This window comes from Portunus trituberculatus, chromosome 24 (genome assembly GCF_017591435.1).
Source record: "Portunus trituberculatus isolate SZX2019 chromosome 24, ASM1759143v1, whole genome shotgun sequence".
Classification (NCBI taxonomy): Eukaryota; Metazoa; Arthropoda; class Malacostraca; order Decapoda; family Portunidae; genus Portunus; species Portunus trituberculatus.
This window is the reverse complement of record NC_059278.1, coordinates 609,644-630,608: the sequence shown is the minus strand read 5'-3', so window position 1 is coordinate 630,608 and position 20,965 is coordinate 609,644. Positions and strand designations below refer to the sequence as shown.

Sequence of the window (20,965 nt, the reverse complement as noted above, 5' to 3'; positions counted from 1 at the left end):
ACTGGTCTTTCAAGGGAGAGTGAGCCACGTGACTAAGCTTCCTATACAGAAACGCTTTGCTCCTTCACCACGACTGTTTTCCAATCTCTTAGAAGTAATTAGTGTGGTCCTTAAAACTATTTCTCCTTATAATTGTACAGAGATCATGTTAATATGTCTATAGAACCATTAACCCATTCAGTACCAGGACGCGTTTTCATATTCATTTTGCTTACTATTTGGCGATTTTATTGAGCTTCAGAAACTTGTGTGGGGATTGAAATAGTGAAGACTCTGGCTATTAATCTTCTGAGCTCCATAGACCCTTTCTAATGTAAATACAATCGTCTAACGTACCCAAAACTCATGATAAAAATGTGTCCCAGTGCTGAAGGAGTTTAAAAAAAAAATTCTTAAAAAGCTTGTCTTTTTTTTAAGGAAGTGGAGGTGAGGCAAAAGACATCCTTCAAAAACTGGAGTAGCTTCTATAAGTCTTTTTTTTTTTAAGGAAGTGAAGATGAGGCAAAAAAACATCCTTAAGAAAAAGCTTCTATTAGTTGTATTTTTTTTTTTAAGGGGAGTTTTTGATCGAATCTTAAGGAATTGGAGGTGAGGCCCTGAAATATTACAGGTACTGGTCCTGAACTGCCTGGCAAGCGATGAGTTTTATTTGCTTATCTTTTTTTTTTTTCTTTCGGTTTTGTAATTGTTTGGTTTCCTTTCTTTCGTCATTTTTTGTTCTGCTTATCCTCGTATTTCCCTTTTTCAGTTTTCTTACCGTCTTGCATTCCTTTCATCACTTACGCCTCCTTCTCTTTTACCTCCTTCGATTCCTCCTCCTTCTCCTTCTCCTCCTCTTTTTTTTCCTTTTACTCCTACTCCAGCTCCTCCTCCTCCTCCTCCTCCTCCTCCTCCTCCTCCTCCTCCTCCTACTCCTCCTTCTCCTTGTCTTCTCATCACTCTTCTTTTTCTTCTTCTTCTTCTTTTTCTTCCTTCTCCTCCTCCTCCTCCTCTTCTCTTCCTTTATGGAAATAGACATCGTAACATTTATTCAACAAACTACAAGTGTAGAAAATTTCTTGATCTTATACATGTTAACTTAGGACACTCTCTCTCTCTCTCTCTCTCTCTACACACACATAAATTTCCTAGTGAATAAATGTTAACTTCACATCACAAATACGCGTAACATTTTGATCTCCTTTCACTCGCTCACTATTTATTTGTCTAACATTTTGTCTTACACTGACTTTTATTTATAGGATTTTCACCGACACCTCAAAGCACCATTGGATTTATTAACATCCTAGTTTTTTTTTTTATTATTATTTTTATGTATATTCGTGCTATTACCTACATTAGTTTTCCTATTTACGGCTCCTTGACTTCCTGATACGGTGTTTTACTTGTGTATGCATCGATTTATTTGCTTTCATTGCATTACACCTTATGAATCCTGCTACCAATTGAACATTTAACTATTTAACATTTAACCCCTTCAGTTCCATGACGCGTATCCATATTTATTCTGCTTACTATTTGGTGGTTTTATACAGCTTCAGAAACTCATGTAAGGAATTAGAATAGTGAAGACTGTGGCCATTAATCTTCTGACCTCCGCAGACTCTTCCTAATCTCGATAAAATTGTCTTATCGTACACAAATCTCCAGGTAATAAATGTGGCTCAGTACTGCTTCAGGTGTGGATTGTCTGGTTCCTTTATTTATTTATTTTTTATTTATACCATGTGGGCTTTTCACGGGAAGTTATGGGCTAAAGGGGGTACTTTTTTAGGGTACCTCCTATCTCAAACCCCACCCACTAGGAAACCGTTGCCCTGAGTGAGGAAGCCCAACCTACACTCCGACCGTGTACACTTTGCTTTCATTATCCATCTGTGTTTTTTTTTTTTTTTTCTTCTTCTTTCTTGCCTTGCTTTCACTTTCCTCGCTTTGTTATCGTTAGTTGTACGTAAGTCTCATATTTTTCACTTATTTGACTCTGAATTATATATCTTTATTCAATTATTTCTTCATTTATTTGTATTTTCTGTTGTTGTTTTTTTTCTTTCATTTTTGCGTGAAGGATATCGCACCGTGTTTGGTTGCATTTCTCTCTCTTTCTTTCTCTCTCTCTCTCTCTCTCTCTCTCTCTCTCTCTCTCTCTCTCTCTCTCTCTCTCTCTCTCTCTCTCTCTCTCTCTCTCTCTGTCTGTCTCCTCTCCAAGACGTACCATTTTAGGAACGAAAGGAAAGTTGTTTGGAGTTTTATGAACGCAACGAGATATTCTCTTTATTCATTGTGGTGAGAGATAGACAGATTAGAGAGGGAGAGAGAGAGAGAGAGAGAGAGCAGAGAGCAGGTTAGTAAAATTTGATAGAAAAGAAGAAACCTGATGAAGTGAAGTGAAATGCCAGTATAGAAATGAGTCAACTGGATGGCTGGCTGGCTGGATGGCTGGTTAGGATGGATGGTGTGGCTGACGTAACCTTGTGATCTGATTGGCTGATGGATGGATGACACGACGCCACGGAATGGAGAAATATGGATGTCCTGAAGGCTAACTGAGTAATGGCTACTGTCCATCACACCGCATTACTCTCTCTTCGTCATCCTCCTTGTCATATCTTACTAAACGTTGTCGTCACTTTAATCCTCCTCCTCTTCCTCCTCCTCCTCCTCCTCCTCCTCCTCCTCTTCCTCCTCCTCCTCCTCTTCCTCCTCCTCCTTCGACCTTCTTCGTTGTCTCCTTTCTACATCTACTGTCGATAGCTTAGCACAAACAGATTTTTGAGGGACAATGCTGATGTTTGCTTTTCCTCTGTGCTCCTCCTCCTTCTCCTCCTCCTCCTCCTCCTCCTCCTCCTCCTCCTCCTCCTCCTCCTCCTCCTCCTCCCTGTCGTCCTCGTCCCACTACTTCTACTTCAGTCTTTTCTCGCACCCTTCTCTTCTCCCTCCTCCTCTTCCTCTTCTCCCTCCTCCTCCTCCTCCTCCTCCTCCTCCTCTTCATCCACCCTCCAGCCCCCTCACCAGACGCAGCAGCTCCATGCCCTTTTTGGTTAAGCGTGCCGCCCTCCCTGACCTGTTTCCCTGATGCTGCACGTGTGGGCGGGGATAGGCGTGGTGGCAAGGGGAAACTCATGGGCGGGTGTTGGCGCGGGTGCTTTGACTCGGTTGGGTGAGAAAGTTATTACGTGGGAGATATGGGTGTAGGTGTGTGTGTGTGTGTCTGTGTGTCTGGGAGATGAGGTGTGGGCGGGGCTTGCGGGTGTGCGTGGGTGTGGGTGTATCTAGTGAAGTGTAAGGTGATGACGAGGCGGTGAGTGGGTGGTGGTGAGGATGAGGTTACATGTGTGTGTGTGTGTGAGAGAGAGAGAGAGAGGAGGGAGAAGGAGAGGGAGATGGAGAGTCTGGGAGTGGATCGCGTGGGATTCTCCAGACAGGATGACAGTAAAACAAGCGAGGGAGAAGTGGAGTGCAGTGAAGTGGAATAGACTGGCTAGGAGTGGAATGCCCTCGTCGAGACCACGCCACACTTCCACAACACCACCACACAGCCACATCACACACCGCACCACACCTCACCGCTACCACACTTCACTACACCACACCAATCCACACCACTATATCATAACACCACGCCACATACCACACCAGCCCACACAGTACCACCACACGACATCATGACACCACACCACACCGGGCCACACATCACACCAGCCTAAACAATACCACCACACGGCATCATGACACCAAACCACACACCACAACACACCACACCGGACCACACAACACCACCATACCACATAACATCATGCCACCACACCACACACTACATCACCGCACCATATCACATCACACCACACCACACCACACCACACCAAAGTACATCATATCACACCACCACATATCACCACAGTATAAGACCGACACACACACAGAGAGAGAGAGAGAGAGAGAGAGGGGAGGGGGCTAACACTACCACCAGTTGCACAAATGGATGACGTAAGACATCTAATTGGTTTATTAAAGTAAAACCCGATTAAATTCACCACTACCGCAACCACCACCACCACCACCACCACCACCACCACCACCATTACCACTACCACCACCACCATTACTCACGTCAACCACCATCGCAACCACCACCATTAGAGCAATTTTAGTGGCCTACGTGCAGCTTATAAGACTCGTCCTATCCTAAATACTATCTTACCATACCCTATCCTGCCTTGCCCTATCCTACCTTAACCCTCCTCCCCTGCCACCCCTGCCCACCTCCACGTAAAGGTGTGGCGGCCACTTACCCTTCTATCCTCTCGCTCCCTTCCCCACTCCCTCTCTCCCTTCACCTCCCTTCTCTTCCCCTATTTGCTCCACCCTTCTTGAATCCATTTGCCCTTTTAAAAGTTCCTCTCTTCATCATCTGTGTGTGTGTGTGTGTGTGTGTGTGTGTGTGTGTGTGTGTGTGTGTGTGTGTGTGTGTGTGTGTATGTGTTTGTGTGTGTGTGTATGAATGTGTGTGTATCTGTCTGTCTGTCTGTCTCTCTCTGTCTGTCTGTCTCTCTGTCTGTCTCTCTGTCTCTCTCTCTCTCTCTCTCTCTCTCTCTCTCTCTCTCTCTCTCTCTCTCTCTCTCTCTCTCTCTCTCTCTCTCTCTCTCTCTCTCTCTCTCTCTCTCTCTCTCTCTCTCTCTCTCTCTCTCTCTCTCTTCTATCTTTATATCTATCTATTATTATGTCTATTAATCTGTCTGTCCCTCTGTTTAATTTTCCTCACTCGTGCATCAATTTGGAAACAAAACAAGCAGCCAACACGAGACATGACTGGCGACGGCTGAGAGAGAGAGAGAGAGAGAGAGAGAGAGAGAGAGAGAGAGAGAGAGAAGCGAGGTGAAGGTAAAGGAGGAGAAGGTAGAGGTGAGAGGGGGAGACGCCCCACCCTCACCTACCCCCACACAGAATACCCCCACACAACGTAAGCCCCTCACCACCGCCCATTCATAACTATCTTGACGCCCTTTCCCCTCTTACCCCGTGGCCTTCCCTCCTCCTCCTCCTCCCACCCGTCCTCTTACTTGCCCCAGCATTCATTAAGGTAACGTGGTGCTTTCGACTGAAGGGCGGGAAAAAAAACACCAGGGCAAAAGAAATAAGTGTTCAGTGTACGCTTGTAAAATGGGACGAATTAATTTCACACCTGGGGTAAATTTATCGGCAGTGTGATGTTACCTGTGACTCTCACCGGCGTTCCAATTAGTAAGGTGAGATGCGGAGGACTTGAAAGAGACTAAATGCTTCTCTCTCTCTCTCTCTCTCTCTCTCTCTCTCTCTCTCTCTCTCTCTCTCTCTCTCTCTCTCTCTCTCTCTCTCTCTCTCTCTCTCTCTCTCTCTCTCTCTCTCTCTCTCTCTCTCTCTCTCTCTCTCTCTCTCTCTCTCTCTCTCTCTCTCCGACTCTCATTCATAGGCAAGCTGTGAACGTCCAAGGTCGGTGACACACACACACACACACACACACACACACACACACACACACACACACACACACACACACACACACACCACACATGGCGCACACACAGACACCATAACATGAGAGAGAGAGAGAGAGAGATCCATAAAGAGCGCCGAGTTTGAGTCCTTAATTAGTCATGAGAGAGAGAGAGAGAGAGAGAGAGAGAGTTTTGAATAAGCATGAGTATTTTTTTAACTGTTCAATTATTTATGCATACACACACACACACACACACACACACACACACACACACACACACACACACACACACACACACGTCTTCCAAGTGACCGTAGTGTTTGCATGGCCTCCATTAGGGGAAGGGGGGATCGGGGAGGGGGAGGGATGGAGGGGGAGAAGGGAAGGGGATTTGAGGTTTCTTGGGGTGGGGTGAGGGGCTGGGGGAGGGGACGCAGACGAGAGGAGGTAGGGGTCAAGGGAGCCCGGGAACGAGGGGATTTGAGGTTAGTGGGACCAGGGGAAGGTGTGTGTGTGTGTGTGTGTGAACTTTTTACCAGTTTTTGACGTTCGCTTACTTATGTATACTGTGTCTCCTGCATCTAGCGCACACACACACACACACACACACACACACACACACACACACACACACACACACACACACACTTTGGTATGTCAGAAGTACCTTGATTTGGTCAGGGAAATTTGGGAGAAAGAAAAGTGAAGGTTGGTATGCAACAGAACAGCTGCTCCTCCAGCGTGCCGAGCTGCAGCAGAGTTATGTGTGGCTGTTTCGTCATTATTATTCATGTTATGTAGTGCTTCCCTCTCAGACCTCACCGAGAGACTGGAGGAGGTTCAGTGATGGGAAAAGAAGTAAGATAAAACAAAATGGAAAAAATGCATGTTGTTTATGATTACTTTTTTGCAGCTTTGTATCATTTTTCGATATTTTTCTTGTTTCAATGTCCATTCTCTTAACTTCAGCTCCATTGCTCTTAATTCTAATCTCCCATTCTCGTCAATCTTTCCTTCATTGATCTGTGTCCTTTATACAAATTTACAAGATGCTTACGCTGATGTATATAGAGTGATTGATTTTCCTTATTATCAGTTCCTCTTTCTTTTGGAAGTATAAAACCAAAAGAATTGCAGAACAAACAATGAATATAAGAACACACAGGCTCATCTATTTCGGCCTTCAGTTTTTCTTTTCATTTCTTTTTTTTTTTTAATCTTCAGTTCAAGTTGACATATCGCAGGTGTTTGAGGCTGCATGAGTTTCTTCTACTTGTTTGATGATTAGTTCCGTGACGGTTCATGTACCACAGGCAGTGGAGCATTAGTGCCACAGACATTAGAGAACAGCCGCGTGTAGTCCATTAACACTTGTTTACAATGGCTAACCAACGGCAGCAGTGTGCGGGCTGGCGGGGTGAAGGTTTTGCCTTTCTAAAAGAACATGGTAGCGTTGTGTGCGCGCTCCCACAGCTGTCATGGATTGTCAGCATCACTCCTCTTCATCCTAACACTGTTTCACATGATTTATTGTATTTGTTTTACCACATTATTCCTAACCCAGGGTCACTAAGCAATCTAATCTGTCTATATTTGGACTTCAAGGCGTGAAAAAAGTATACATATAACTCCTTTGTCAGCCATTTACTAAACCTCAATTGTACCTCTTAGCAAATTGTTGAGTTTACAACATCACATAATTCCCAAGTTAGTGTCATCAGGCAAACTACGAAACTGTCATTCATCATTCAATGCTATGGAATTTGTTTCTTCAGACGTACGTAGCAATAAAAAGACAGTTTTTAAACAGTTCTTTTCGCAACATATCACTCCCATAACAGTGTTAAGAAAATTACGCCATCCATTCATTGATTCTAAGGGGGAACAAAAGTAACTCACTCTTCAACCATTCACAAGACATGTTCAGGCGAAAGACTTGAAAGACAAACTACATCAATGCTTTATATCAGCTTTCACGTTTGCTGTATCCATCATTCCCTCTTGAGAAATATTAATCATAATGGCATCTGTCCTTCGGTACAAAATGGGATGAATAAAGTTACGCATCCCTCACCCATTCAACAAACACGTGGGTAGGAAGGAAGTAAAGTACAGGAGGCAACAAATACATGCACGCTTCCCTCGCCTTGCTGCGTAGCTCGCCTGATAATAAAAAGTTGCATGCACTACTGAGCAAATGTTAAGATGTTTTACCGTTTCCTGCAGCGCGACATGACTAGACTAAAAACTACGAGAAGTCATCAGATATATCATAGTAATTTTATTTGCAAAGTAAGAATTACCATGTTTTTTTTTTTTTCAAGATTTTTTCACATTTTAATTCAACGCTATTTCATTGTATTAAATTTCCAGCAGCTGATAATTTTTGTGTGTAGCGCTTATGCCCATAAGGGAAAAACTAAAGAAGAGCAAACAATACTAGAACTATTGGTGCTTACAAGACTATGATAACCTACACACATTAAGTACAAAGGCGAGAACTCCTCCTGACCCACCGTACCGTACCATTTACTCACTCCAATAAGTTAAGACCACTTTTTTTCTTATATAAGCTTCACTATCTAATTCAGAAACGGTAATAGAGGAGAAGGTTCCTGTCTACCCAGCGTTGGCAATAGTACCAACATGGCGTCAGTCAACAAGATATCATTACCTGAACCTTTTATGTAGTAGCAGGTAGAGTGTCAGTAACTCATTCGCTCTAATTGCCACTAACACACCAACACCCCAGTAACTCCCGGCGTGTGTGAGTCACCTGTGTATCACCGCCATGACTCACACCACCAGATTCACTTGCCTGGACTTTGCATGGGCTGACTCATAAATCATTGCTAACAACCTTATGAATCACTGAACTCTTTTTGTGTGTGTTTGTGTGTGTGAGTGTGTGTGAGTTGATAGCCAATGAATAGAGAGAGAGAGAGAGAGAGAGAGAGAGAGAGAGAGAGAGAGAGAGAGAGAGAGAGAGAGAGTATATACGTTCTCTTATTTATGCAAGGTGAGTGAGCGGCAGTGACTTGAGTGCACAATAAGTTATCCTGACTCTCGAAGCAATCATGAACTTGGTGAGCGGTGAGTAAGTGTGGCGGGAAGGAAGGTGCGGCGCGTGCTAATGGTGCGCAAGTGGTGGTGGTGGTGGTGGTGGTGGTGGATGTTGTTGTCGAGGGTGATTGTTGCAGTGTGTGACTATAGTGTTTGTGATGGAGTCCTTTAACTGACTTCGTTTAGGAGGATTGTAGATTGATAATGATAAGAGACACACATACATACATACATACATACGTACATCAATGAAAGTTAAGGAATGATAGCAACAGTAAAGATAACAATAACAGTAATAGAACCACCTAACAAACACCACCTCACCACCACCACCACCATCACCACCACCTTCACCACCACCACTACCATCACCATCACCACAACAACAACATCAACAAGAGTAAAACAGCTGCACATTGTATAACATAATTGAGTGTATTAAGTATAAATTAAACACAGATTTAATACAAGAAATGAAACCTAAGTACGAAATCAAATTAAATGTAGACGGAAGGAAAAGAGAATTCTCAATACAATAGAAATATAAAGAAAAATCTGACAGGCAGACAGACAGAGTTAAACAGGCAGACAGATAGACAGAGAAACAGACAGATAGATAGATAAATAGGCAGACAGATAGACAGATAGATAAACAGAAAGACAGACAGACATAGATAAACAGGCAGGCAGACAGACAGACAGACAGACAGACAGACAAACAGACAGACAGACAGAAAAAAAAGCAGTACAGTACTTGTAGATCAAAATACAAGCCAGAGTCACAAATATATTCACGAAACTGCACAAAAACAACACTTTATAACACTTTACTTTCATTCGATGGTGCGCGGTCTGATCAGTGTTGCAAGAGTCAAGGCGGCGTGACCTTCCCTGACACCTCGTAAGGCCAGTGTGACCCGCGCCTCTCGTGACCCGGCCTGACCTTGCCGCTACCATCTCATTCATGACCTTATGTTGACTCTGATACTCGTGGCGCTGACTCGTGAAAGTGACCTGTCTTCCGTTATAGGAGTGTATAGGTACTTGTTCTCTCTCTCTCTCTCTCTCTCTCTCTCTCTCTCTCTCTCTCTCTCTCTCTCTCACACACACACACACACACACACACACACACACACACACACACACACACACACACACACACACACACAGAGGAATTCGGCGTTTTGAAGATTACCACATGCTTGATAAGTGTTTTAAGATTACCACGAGCATTAAGTTGGCACACCTGCAGCCAGATAAGGAAGTCAGTAACCTCTTTATTGTGTCTTATCGTGCATCTTTACCCTGCCTTATCTCGTACCCACGGATTACTGTCGATTTGTTGTACTTCCTGGATTATCAGTGTAGGAAATGGCTTAGTTCATCTCTCTCTCTCTCTCTCTCTCTCTCTCTCTCTCTCTCTCTCTCTCTCTCTCTCTCTCTCTCTCTCTCTAAGAGCCTTTAATTTATATCCATGTCTTCCCTCTTAACCCTATCTGCCCTTCCCTCATTTTGTCTGTTCTACCTACCATTTCTCTCTCTCTCTCTCTCTCTCTCTCTCTCTCTCTCTCTCTCTCTCTCTCTCTCTCTCTATTAGATTTACTTCATATTACTCCTCGCTACACTGTATAACCTTCTCTTCCTCCTCCTTTTCCTCCTCCTCCTCCTCCTCCTCCTCCTCCTCCTCCTCCTCCTGTTACTCCATCTTCCCCATCTTCCTCTCATCCCTCCCCTAGAGGCAGCTGGCCCTCCTATTGTGTGTTAAATAGGATGCCGTCCCTCCCTCGATGTCCTGTCGCGGACAAAAGATGTGTCCCCAGAGCGAGGTGGACGGAGCGCGAAGTGGACATGAGGCGTTGTGACTTACGGAGGATAGGCGGCGGGTTTGGAGTGGGTGGTCTGGCGGCGTGTCCTAAAAGTGGCCTATTTTTGGTGGTTCGTTTTTTGTGTGCGTATGTTTGAGTGTGTGTGTGTGTGTGTGTGTGTGTGTGTGTGTGTGTGTGTGTGTGTTTGGAGGATGGAGTGTCAGTTTGAAGTGGGTGAAGTTTTTTTTTTTCTTTCTTTCTTTCTTTCGTCTCTCCCTTCGTTGTCTTTTTTTTTTTTTTTTTTTTTTTTTAGGTCCTTGTGTTTGGTTATGAGTTTGTTACAAGACCTTGGGTGTATTAGGGGCGGTGGTGCGGCATGAAGGAGGGTCTGTGCCGGGGCGGACTTAATGGAGGGGGCCTGAGTGGGTGTGGCTGAAGCGAGTTTGATGAGAAATGTAGCTTGATATGGCGCGGACTCATGGAAAGCGAGCACGCGGTGGCATGAACTCCTCTCGTAGACATTAGCTCGGCATTAGTTCATACACTTGACTCCCTGGTTCACGGTTCACTGGACGAAGAACCATTTAGTCTACAGTGAAGTGGTCAGTCACTTGGAGCTCTTAACTTAGCCAGACAGATCCCCGTCTCCCTCTCACATTCGTTCTCTGCTCTTGTCTCATACCCGGGTACCTCGCCTCGCTTCGCCTCGCCTCGCCTCGTCTCTCGCTGCTCCTTTCACAATCCTGCCGTAACCTCTCGCGTGCTGCTGGCCACGTAAAGCAGGTTTATGATGAGCCAAAAGACGCGACTGGGATAAAGAGTGTCGATATACAAAGAAAAATAAGCGTGCGTCAGTAGTGGCCCACGTCCGATAAAACACAGAAAGGAGCCATTATGACGTCAGTGGATCGCCGCCACGCTGCCACCACCATCACCACCACCATCACCACCACCACCACAGCCCTGCCTTTCACCACACGCCGCCCGCCGCCCCGCCACTCCCACCTTGACACCTGTCCGGAGCACATGTTTGCTTTTCGCCGTCCACATGCCGCAGGTCACGGGCTACAGGTCACTTCCTCCACCCACAGGCCGGGCAGCAGGGTAGGTCGTGGGCTGTAGTGTGGCAGGACGTCAAGTGTTAGGGTGTGGCGGGCGGGTAGGCTTCAAGGGCCATCTGGCTGGGGGAGGCTGAGTCATCCGTGACAGGTCGTGTGTGAGGTCGGCGTGACAAGTGATGGTGTGAGTCCACGGCTGCCCAGGAAGGTGTTCTCGGGAGCAGGTGGCGGTGACAGATGGTGACATTAGGTTACTGGGGCAGGTGAGTCAGTGTCAGGTGTGGCGGGTGCTGGGCAGGCCGTGCGAGGGCCGCGGGGGAGGGTCAGAGATGTGAAGGGAGGGGAAAAAAAGGATATTTCTCAGTTGGAAGAAGCAGCTGAGTATTTATAGGCCTAAAGATTAAGAAAGATACGGATAAAACTGAGATTCTTGCTTTCTGGGCGGGTGTGTGGAGTGACTCAAGCTGAAGGACCCGAGGAACGCCTGAAGGTGTACTGTACGAAGTCTGGCAAATAAAAAGGGAAAGTATCATAGACTACCTTTGTGCTCTTGCTTGAGGCTACGGAGGAGAAAGAGAGAGAGAAGGGGAGTGAAAAGAATGGACAGAGGAGAGGTTTGTCTTGGTTGCTCCATCGAGTTTGAGCCACGTCTGGTGCTACTGTTGCGCTTTTCCATATCAAGGATGCTGAAGTGGTGCTTAAATTCATCTTGTCTTACAGTGGTAGTGGTGGTGGTGGTGGTGGCGCGGAGTGTTGAGGGAGGTGATAGTCGGTATAGTGGTTGGAGTGGTTGTATCGAGTTCCTTTTTTTGCAAGGGGTTTGTAGCAGGGGCGATAAGGGTGGTGTCAGTGGGCAGGTGGCTGAGGTGTTTGCAGGGTCGACAGTACACCGTGACCCTACTTTCACTACCGTGTTCCCCTCTCTCTCCCATCTCCCATTTCTACCTCCCCCTGCCTCCCTTCCTTCCTGTCTCCCACTGCCACCACCCAGCTAGCCAGCCAGCCAGCCAGCCAGTCAGTCAGTCAGCCAGCCCACCCAGCCCACCCAGCCGTCCACTCATGGTTAACTGGACACTCAGCCTTTCATTCAAGCATTCAATAACCAGCTGTCCATGAAACTAAATGCATGACTAACTCTGCAGCACCAACCGTCCATTCATTCAGTAGCAAGTCTTTTATCACACTACTACTACTACTACTACTACTACTACTACTACTACTACTACAGAGAGCGATGGCAGTCAGAACTACCCAATATGAAAGAGTATAATAAAGAACGAAATATTGACAGTGGATAAAGAAGAGAAAAAAAAGAGTAAATGAAAAATGCAATTAGAAAGATAAGGGAAAGAACAAGATGATCAGAGGATGAGAGGCATAGAGAGAGAGAGAGAGAGAGAGAGAGAGAGAGAGAGAGAGAGAGACACGAGGAATATTATTAACAACAGGGACGTATCCACAGGCATTCTTTCTGTTGACATCTTGGCGGGTAGCCGTTTGTTGACATTCACTTCACGGGGAATATTATTAACACGGGAGCATTAGAGAAAGAATGAGAAGGAGGGTGGAAGGACGATACAGGAAACAAGTCATACCATCAGTGTTTGGTGCATTATTATCTGACACAGCTGTTTGCTTCCTAATATGGTCTATCACTCCTTGGCTGCTCTCTCTCTCTCTCTCTCTCTCTCTCTCTCAGTGGTGGTTTATGTAAATTCGTTCGTAATTCCATTGTTCTTTGTTACTTAATGGATTTATCGTTGTCAGTGAATGATAAGTCCTTCTTTCTCCTCTTTCTTAACTTACTCTCTCCTCTTGAGCCTTTCCTCTTATTTTTCCTCCTACCGGAACACTGCTACTGCTCAACTATCGACCTTGTCAGTTGAAGGAGACTGACTGATGAATTAATTGGCTTTACATCTTCACTGCGATCAAGAAGGTGGAATATTTCTTGAATTATTATATTTCCCGTGACAAGCCTAAGTGGTTTTTTTTTTCGTTGTTTTAGCCGTGTTACTGAGGCAAGAGATAGCTAGTATTGCCTATCTGTTTGTTTCAGTTATTCTTTATTTTACTATTCGAACGATTTCAGGGAAGCATCAAAGCGTCTCGGAGGTAAACTTAACTTATTTTTCTTATAACTCATCACTATTTGTAAATCCATTTTTATCACTCTATTTCTTATTTCTATTTTTTTCATAGGTGATATGTGGATTTATGTTCTTTTTAGTGCCCTTACAGTAACCATCTTGTTTTTCATGTGATGAATGAGCAAATGGCTAAATAGATTAAGACAAATCTGGCTTTATCAGTAAGGTGGAGGAGGAAAGTGACAACATGAGAGAAGAGAACCTCGTGTTTATGTATCATTACTGAGAGAGAGAGAGAGAGAGAGAGAGAGAGAGAGAGAGAGAGAGAGAGAGAGAGAGATAATACTCGAGCTTAAACATCCTACCAAGGCCATCCTAAACATTACACCCTTAACTCACGAGAGAGAGAGAGAGAGAGAGAGAGAGAGAGAATAACAGACAAAGAACTACAACATCTTATCAAAGTCCTCCTAAACATTACTCCCGTTTCCTGACTCACGCTCGTTATGTTCTGCTTGTTCGCGGTGATGTCATAAGACTCTGCGTGGACTTCAAGTGAACTTCAGCGCAGGGATAACAGTACATATCTCGAGCCGGAAAGGTCACTTGCCTCTAGTTAACGCTGAGAATAACGTACGGCGGACAAAGACGCAGCCACGCGGAACGTCCTACTGAGAATAAAAAAGAGAGAAAAATGTTATCACCACGAAATGACGAGAAAATACTACTGCTGGAATACAATAGAGGCAGTGATCATTTTTCTTCGTCTCAGCGGTGAAGGTTTTTTGAAGTTGTAAAAAAGATAATTGTTTTGATGCTGGTGATGGCTTGTTGGTAGTAGTGGTAATTGTGTATTGTATTTGGTGGTGGTGGTGGTGGTGGTGGTGGTGGTTGTAGTAGTAGTTGTTGTAGTAATGATAGTTATTTTCATTTGACAAGCACGATATCAATGAAATTATTGTCGTTTTCAGATTACAAGTCACCTAACGCGCACACATACGTACACACACACACACACACACACACACACACACACACACGGCCCGGTAGCTCAGTGGTTAGAGCGCTGGTTTCACAAGCCAGATGACCGGGGTTCGATTCCCCGGCCGGGTGGAAATATTTGGGTGTGTCTCCTTTCACGTGTAGCCCCTGTTCACTTAGCAGTGAGTAGGTACGGGATGTAAATCGAGGAGTTGTGACCTTGTTGTCCCGGTGTGTGGTGTGTGCCTGGTCTCAGGCCTATCCGAAGATCGGAAACAATGAGCTCTGAGCTCGTTCCGTAGGGTAACGTCTGGCTGTCTCGTCAGAGACTGCAGATCAAACAGTGAATTACACAAAAGCCCGAAAAAAAAGATATCTTGTTTTCAGCTTTGAGGATACACTTTCAATACACTCACATCAATCCAGAGTCACCCCAGACGCTCCCTCCTACACACACACACACACACACACACACACACACGGCCCCCCTTTCACCTTCCTCTGACTTTTAACCTGCGTGGCTGTTACCTGCACAACCTCCTCTGACCTCGAGCAGCCCAACACAGGTGATGCGACGCCCTTGCAGCCCACAAAGCAAGGGAAGGAGAGGGGGAAGGGAAAGGGAAAGGGGAAGAAGGTGGAAAGAGGAGGCAGGAAATTATTAGGCTGGCTTCTGTGATTGCTTCCGTCAAGTAACTGCCGTGTTAGTCTGACCTGGATTGGTTGTTAAGAGGAAGGTGGATAAGAGCTGGTGATTAGGAGAGGAGGAAGAGGATGAAAGTAACGAAAGGGTAAGAGAGAGAGAGAGAGAGAGAGAGAGAGAGAGAGAGAGAGCACCCATGAATGCTACCTCCATAATGGTCTCATACCTGCCCGTGTTAACCCTTCACCCCCAGCTGTTGTTTGTGGTGACTCTTTCTACCACACACCTGCTGTCTGTGGCACCTGTTTTCTTCTCACCTGTTGTTTGTGTCACCTGTTGCCATTACACGTGTTGCTTGTGGCAGTCTCCCCGACACCTGTTGTTTATAGCGCTCCTAAAGGCACTTGTTTTCACCCCAGCTGTTGTTTGTGGCAATTGTTATCACCTGAGCTGTTGTTTATGGCAGTTTTTACCACACCTAATGTTTGTGATGCTCTGACAAACCAAGTGGTGTTTGTGGCGCCTGCATCAGTGCCATCTGTTGTTTGTGGCACGTCTTTCCTTACTCAGCTCTTGTTTGTGGGGCGTGTTTGCACTCATCTGTTTTCTGCTTGCACAACACACACACACACACACACACACACACACACACACACACACACACACACACACACACACACACACACACACTGGTGAAGGTCGTAGGACATCTGCGATCTACAATTAGGTCACTTTCCCCACTCCATATGATCATTAACCAGCGGCTTTCTGATGTTACTTAATGTGGGAGAGCCTTACCTTCTCTTCCTTGCCTACCTTCCCTACCTTCCCTTTAATATGCGAGTGCCGCGTGATAGTAAGGTTATTTATGGACTCCGTGAATGGGAAAGGACTGCGCGTGTTGTTTTCGTGGAATGTTCTCTTGTTTTGTTCTTGTTATTCAGAAAGATGGAGAGTTTTGCCTTACTTTTGGGTGTTTCTTGATGTTTTGTTTTGTTTTGTTTTGTTTTTTTGTGGTATTTGTTTGTCAGTAAGTTCTTTTGTACGTTGTTGTGCGTTGTTCGTTAGTTTGGTGTTAGTTATCTGATAAAAGGGATGCTGTTTTTCTGGGTCTTTCCTTTATGGATGTGAAAATTTTGTTTGTATTTCTTCGTCCATGTTCTTCAAGTTAGCTTCTGTCATTTAAGAAGGTGGATTTTTATTGTGTTTTTTTTCTACTTTGTGAGTTTGCGTTATCGTTAAAGGCATTATTATTATTAACTTTATCTATTTATTTAGTTTCCTTGTCATGTGTTCCTCAAGTTAGCTTCTGTCATCTTGGAAGAAGGATTTTTATTATTGATTTTTGTGTTTTATTTTTCCCTTTTTGAGTTTTTGTTATCGCTAAAGGAATTACTATTATCAACCTTATTTATTTAGTTTCCTCGTCAAATGTTCAACAAATTAGCTTCTGTTATTTAAGAAAGAAGATTTTTATTTATTATTTTTTTCCCCTTGTAAGTTTGTGTCATCGTTAAAGGCACTATCATTATCAACTTTAATTTGTTTAGTATATTTTTTTTTTGTTTATTTATTCTTTCTGCAATCTAAAAACCAGACTTGCAGATAAGCCTGGGGAAATCCTGGCTTCACTCCGCTAAAATCTGCTTGCCACGTCAGATTCAGGTATAGAAAGTGGGCAAGCGAGACCTGACGTGGCAGTACTCACTCGTATATTTGTAAGGAATTTATATCCTCGTAAAAGACATCCTGCTTTGTCGCTGATGGAAGACACGGCAGTACGAAACATCCACTTCTCTTTCTTGAATTATTATCCGGTTTACTTTTACTTTTCTATCTGTGTGTGCTTAGCGGCGTCCAGCACAAGTATGGAGTTCATTAGTCAGGTTACGTGCAGTGTCGCGAGTGTCTGAGTTTTACTGGTTGTTGGTGATATGAATGTCTGACACGTTTCTTCTTGTTGTTTCAGGTTGTGGACTGCCTGTACGCTCTGGGAGGCCTCGTGAGTATGCCAGGATGTTTGTGTGTGTGTGTGTGACCTCCACACACACACACACACACACACACACACACACACACACACACACACACCTTCAATTTCACTGATTTATATAAAGCTTAGTTCTATAAGTTTGTGTTGTTGTTTTTCTATTTTAATTACTTCAGCTTCAAATTATTCTCTTATTTGTTTTGATTTTTCTGTTGTTGTTGCTGGTTTACTATTGTTGTTTTCATTACCATTATTATTATTATTGTTTTTACTATTATTATTATCATCACACACACACACACACACACACACACACACACACACACACACACACACACACACACACACACACACACACACACACACACACACACACACACACACACACGTTAAAACTAATAAGCAAGATAAACCTCACACTAATGAGATACATACAAAAACACGAAGATAAACAATGTCTACAATAAACCCAACACTGTCCCTTCTCCTCCTCCATCTCCTCCTCCCCCTCCTCCTCCTGTTCCTCACCCCTCTCTGCCAACACAAACTTAATAACATGCTAATAAGACAGACAGTGACACCAACCCTGATCTTCACAACCTCGTCTCATGCTCCCCATTCCTTCTGACACAGGCACAGAAGAAAAACTTTGACGGGCCGGTCATCGGAGTTCGCGTGGCCAACGAGAACAAGAGGAACTTCTCTGCGGAAAAACTGAAGGAGTCCAACAAGATCATCGGTCTGCAGTACGGGAGCAACAAAGGCGCGTCCCAATCGGGCATGACGGCTTACGGTACAGGCAGGCAGATCATTCCGGGAAGTGAGTATAATAGAGCCACAGGAGCCGGCACAATGCGGTATGGTTTGGGGTGGGTGTGTGTGAGAGAGTAGAGTCCAGGCACACGTACAGTCACGCTCAGTCAAGTAACCCGCCACTGTTACCCACTTTAGTACTGGGACGCATTTTTACCTTCAGATTTGTGTACGATTAGACCATTTTATTGACATCAGCAAAGGTTTATGGAGGTCAGAATATCTTCTTCACTATCTTAATCCCCGACATGAGTTTCTGAAACTGCATAAAATTGCCTAATAGTAAGCAGAGTGAATATGGAAACGTGTCATGGTACTTAAGGGGTTAAGCTTTTTTTACAACTTTTTTATATCTACAATGAACTGTTGTGGGTTCATATTCACGAGTTTCATTTTATTTTGTATATCCTGAAGTTTTAAGATTTGCGGTTAAAGAAGTAAATCTCAATAGTCACTCATTGTCAAGTTTAATGGGAAGGAGTTTCTGCGGGGAATTCGTCATTTGTCACGCTTTATAAGGCAATTACCAGGTGATCAGGGGACTTGAGGTTGCCTGAACCACAAAATACAGTGGGATGTAGTGATGTGGCAGGGCCATTGACTCCTGGCGTGGCTGTTCTGAAGTGATGATTGATGCTGTGTGGTGTTGTGTTGTGCTGTGTTGTGCTGTGTTGTGTTGTGTTGTGTGTTAGAGCAGTGAATATTTCGTGTCTTAAGGCTACATTAGTGTTGGGCGTGTGTGATTCTATAGATGTAGTAATGTGCAATTTATTGTGATTTTTCTTTATTCTTTGAGCTTATAGTGCCTGTAGGCTTCCTCTTAACCCTTTGACTGCTATAAATTTTCAAGTTAGATAAAAACTCTTAGTGTTTCAAAAAGCGTAAGTTTAGAGAATTATTTCAAAAGACATCATTGATCCTGAAACAAATTAATAGAAAAATAGTTCAAATCTTCCAGTGTCTAGCATTATTAATTTGAATCTGTAAAGTCATCTGTAGTCTCTAAAATGAAGCAACAAGTATATCATAAGCAGTCAAAGAGTCTCAGGCTTGTATGATCTCCCCGTAGACTGATTATACCCTACGTACAGTATGTGAGCGTGGTGTCTGCGCTGTAATGGGGCTATTTGTGTGCCTGTGTGTGAATGTATGCCTGAATAAGTGTATGGGTGTCCTGTGCTTTTGATCAGCGCTTATATATCTCCCCTCCCTCATCCTCGCCTGCCAGCTGATGCCCAAAAGGAAATATCGGCTGATGGGCAGAAGATTATTGGCCTGCAGTCTGGCAGCAACAAGGGCGCCTCCCAAGCTGGTATGACGCCCTACGGAGCTCCTCGCCAAATCATTCCCGACGGTAAAAACCACAAGCAACACCAGGGGACAGTGGGAGGCCGATGATGGGTTGTCACGGTACCAGGTCAAGTCTTCATGGGGCGGGTCACGGGTCACGGGTTGGCGTTACCTTTGAGTGCTGTGTGGGGGAGGAAAGTGTGTCAGAATTTCTCTCCTGTCTGTTGTTTTGTTGTCATGAAAGGAACCGCTGACTATGGCTGTCGTTTATGCTCTGCTTGTCTTCATTTACTCGCTGCTCGTTTTCTTCTTCCTTGTCTTCGTGAGTGACTTATTTTTCTCGTTTTCTGGTTTTAGTGTTAGTGATCAACGCGCAAACTTCTCGTGTCTTGCTGCTTTTGTGTGGAGCGATTTTTGTGTTGTGTTGTTTTGCCACCTAGACACTGCGAACTAGATGAAGATTTTTAATGGCAATGTACAGTACTACACTAAAAGAACATCATAAGAAGGAAGTTTAGATGTTGAGCTTCATTTTGTTGAATAAAAGTCCTAATTAATTTCTGTATTGATTTTGTTTGATAGCACAAGTATTTTGGAAGCACGTCATTGTTTAAATAGAATCGAGATAAATTGTTAAGAAAATACACTCAAATAATTAATAATCAATTTGCTACATTTACTCTTAATAAGATTTTGCGTTTTATCTCTGTCATAACTGTACTGATAAGCTGACAATCTGTGTATTCTAAGACTCAGGACTTAGAACTTAACACACAATAGAAGTGAGTCTGGCAGATTACTACAGCCTCTGACCGTGACAGTACACCAGTTGAACAAAAAGACTGTACTATTTTATCACTTCCCCATCAGTCGTTACTTGCTATAATGTTCCAGTCCGGATTTGAACCTCAGCTCTAAAAATCAAACGCCTTTCACAGTCTTCACGCGTGATAATTTGTACGATAATCGGAACAAACGGAGGCGAGAGTTAGGCTTCCGGTGTAATTTGACGCTGATTCTGCTCTCAAGCTTCGCAACTTTCACCATTCTCCACCTCCGGCGCGGCCACAAAGAAACACGCGTGTCTCTTTATTGCTAGCGGTGGAATGTAAAGAATTGATCATAAAATTTAGAGAAGACGAAGAACATTGGCGTGCATGACTGGCTCCTAATTAAATAACCTGATTAAATCATTCTATAACTGTTGAAAGAAAAGATTAAACGTCGATAAACACTAACAAGTAAATAGTAGACAGAATAAGATAACAAATGCATGTTTCTCTTTCTCTGTTGATGAATGAGTAACTAATCCCACTTCTCCATTCCTTCCTAAATTGGTGCCTATACTTTGGAGGTGCACTCGCCAGGAATTCGGCGGGAAAATAAGAGACGTGAAAAACCCCGCGATGAACCTCCTTTAAAGGCCATTGAATCCCCTTCCATTGTCGTGATACCCATTCAGACCCCTCAGAACCCTTGCCATGATACAAATTGCCTTGCAGATGATGAAAAATGAAGACCAAGAGAGACCGTGAGAGAGAGACTGGAATGAAGTTTTTTTTTCTTTTTTTCTTCTTTTTCGGGACTTCTCTCTCCATACCCCGGCCCGTTTTCTAAAATCCGTCCTCTTACATTACAGATCATGGCCGGTAGAGCGGACACGCCGCGACCCCCTTCCCGCCTCCCTCTTGACCACTGACACACCTTCCCTTGCCTGATATTACCGTGAAGAGAAACACAACACTGATTCCTTCCCCCT

General features: G+C 44.2%; 1 protein-coding gene across 2 annotated transcripts in view; it reads left to right on the top strand.

Annotated features, from left to right (window-relative positions):
• The window catches only part of LOC123508063 (myophilin-like), a 64,350-nt gene that overhangs the window by 42,202 nt on the left and 1,183 nt on the right, over positions 1-20,965 (top strand). Inside the window, exons 5-8 of one of the 2 annotated variants that reach the window (XM_045261475.1) lie at positions 17,083-17,115; positions 17,737-17,923; positions 19,145-19,270; positions 20,846-20,965. The exon at positions 20,846-20,965 is cut by the window's right edge and continues 1,183 nt beyond it. In XM_045261475.1, coding sequence (XP_045117410.1) covers positions 17,083-17,115; positions 17,737-17,923; positions 19,145-19,270; positions 20,846-20,859 — 360 coding nt within the window. In that variant the 3' untranslated portion in view covers positions 20,860-20,965. The remainder of the gene's footprint in view (positions 1-17,082; positions 17,116-17,736; positions 17,924-19,144; positions 19,271-20,845) is intronic. The other variant, XM_045261476.1, reaches the window with a different exon arrangement.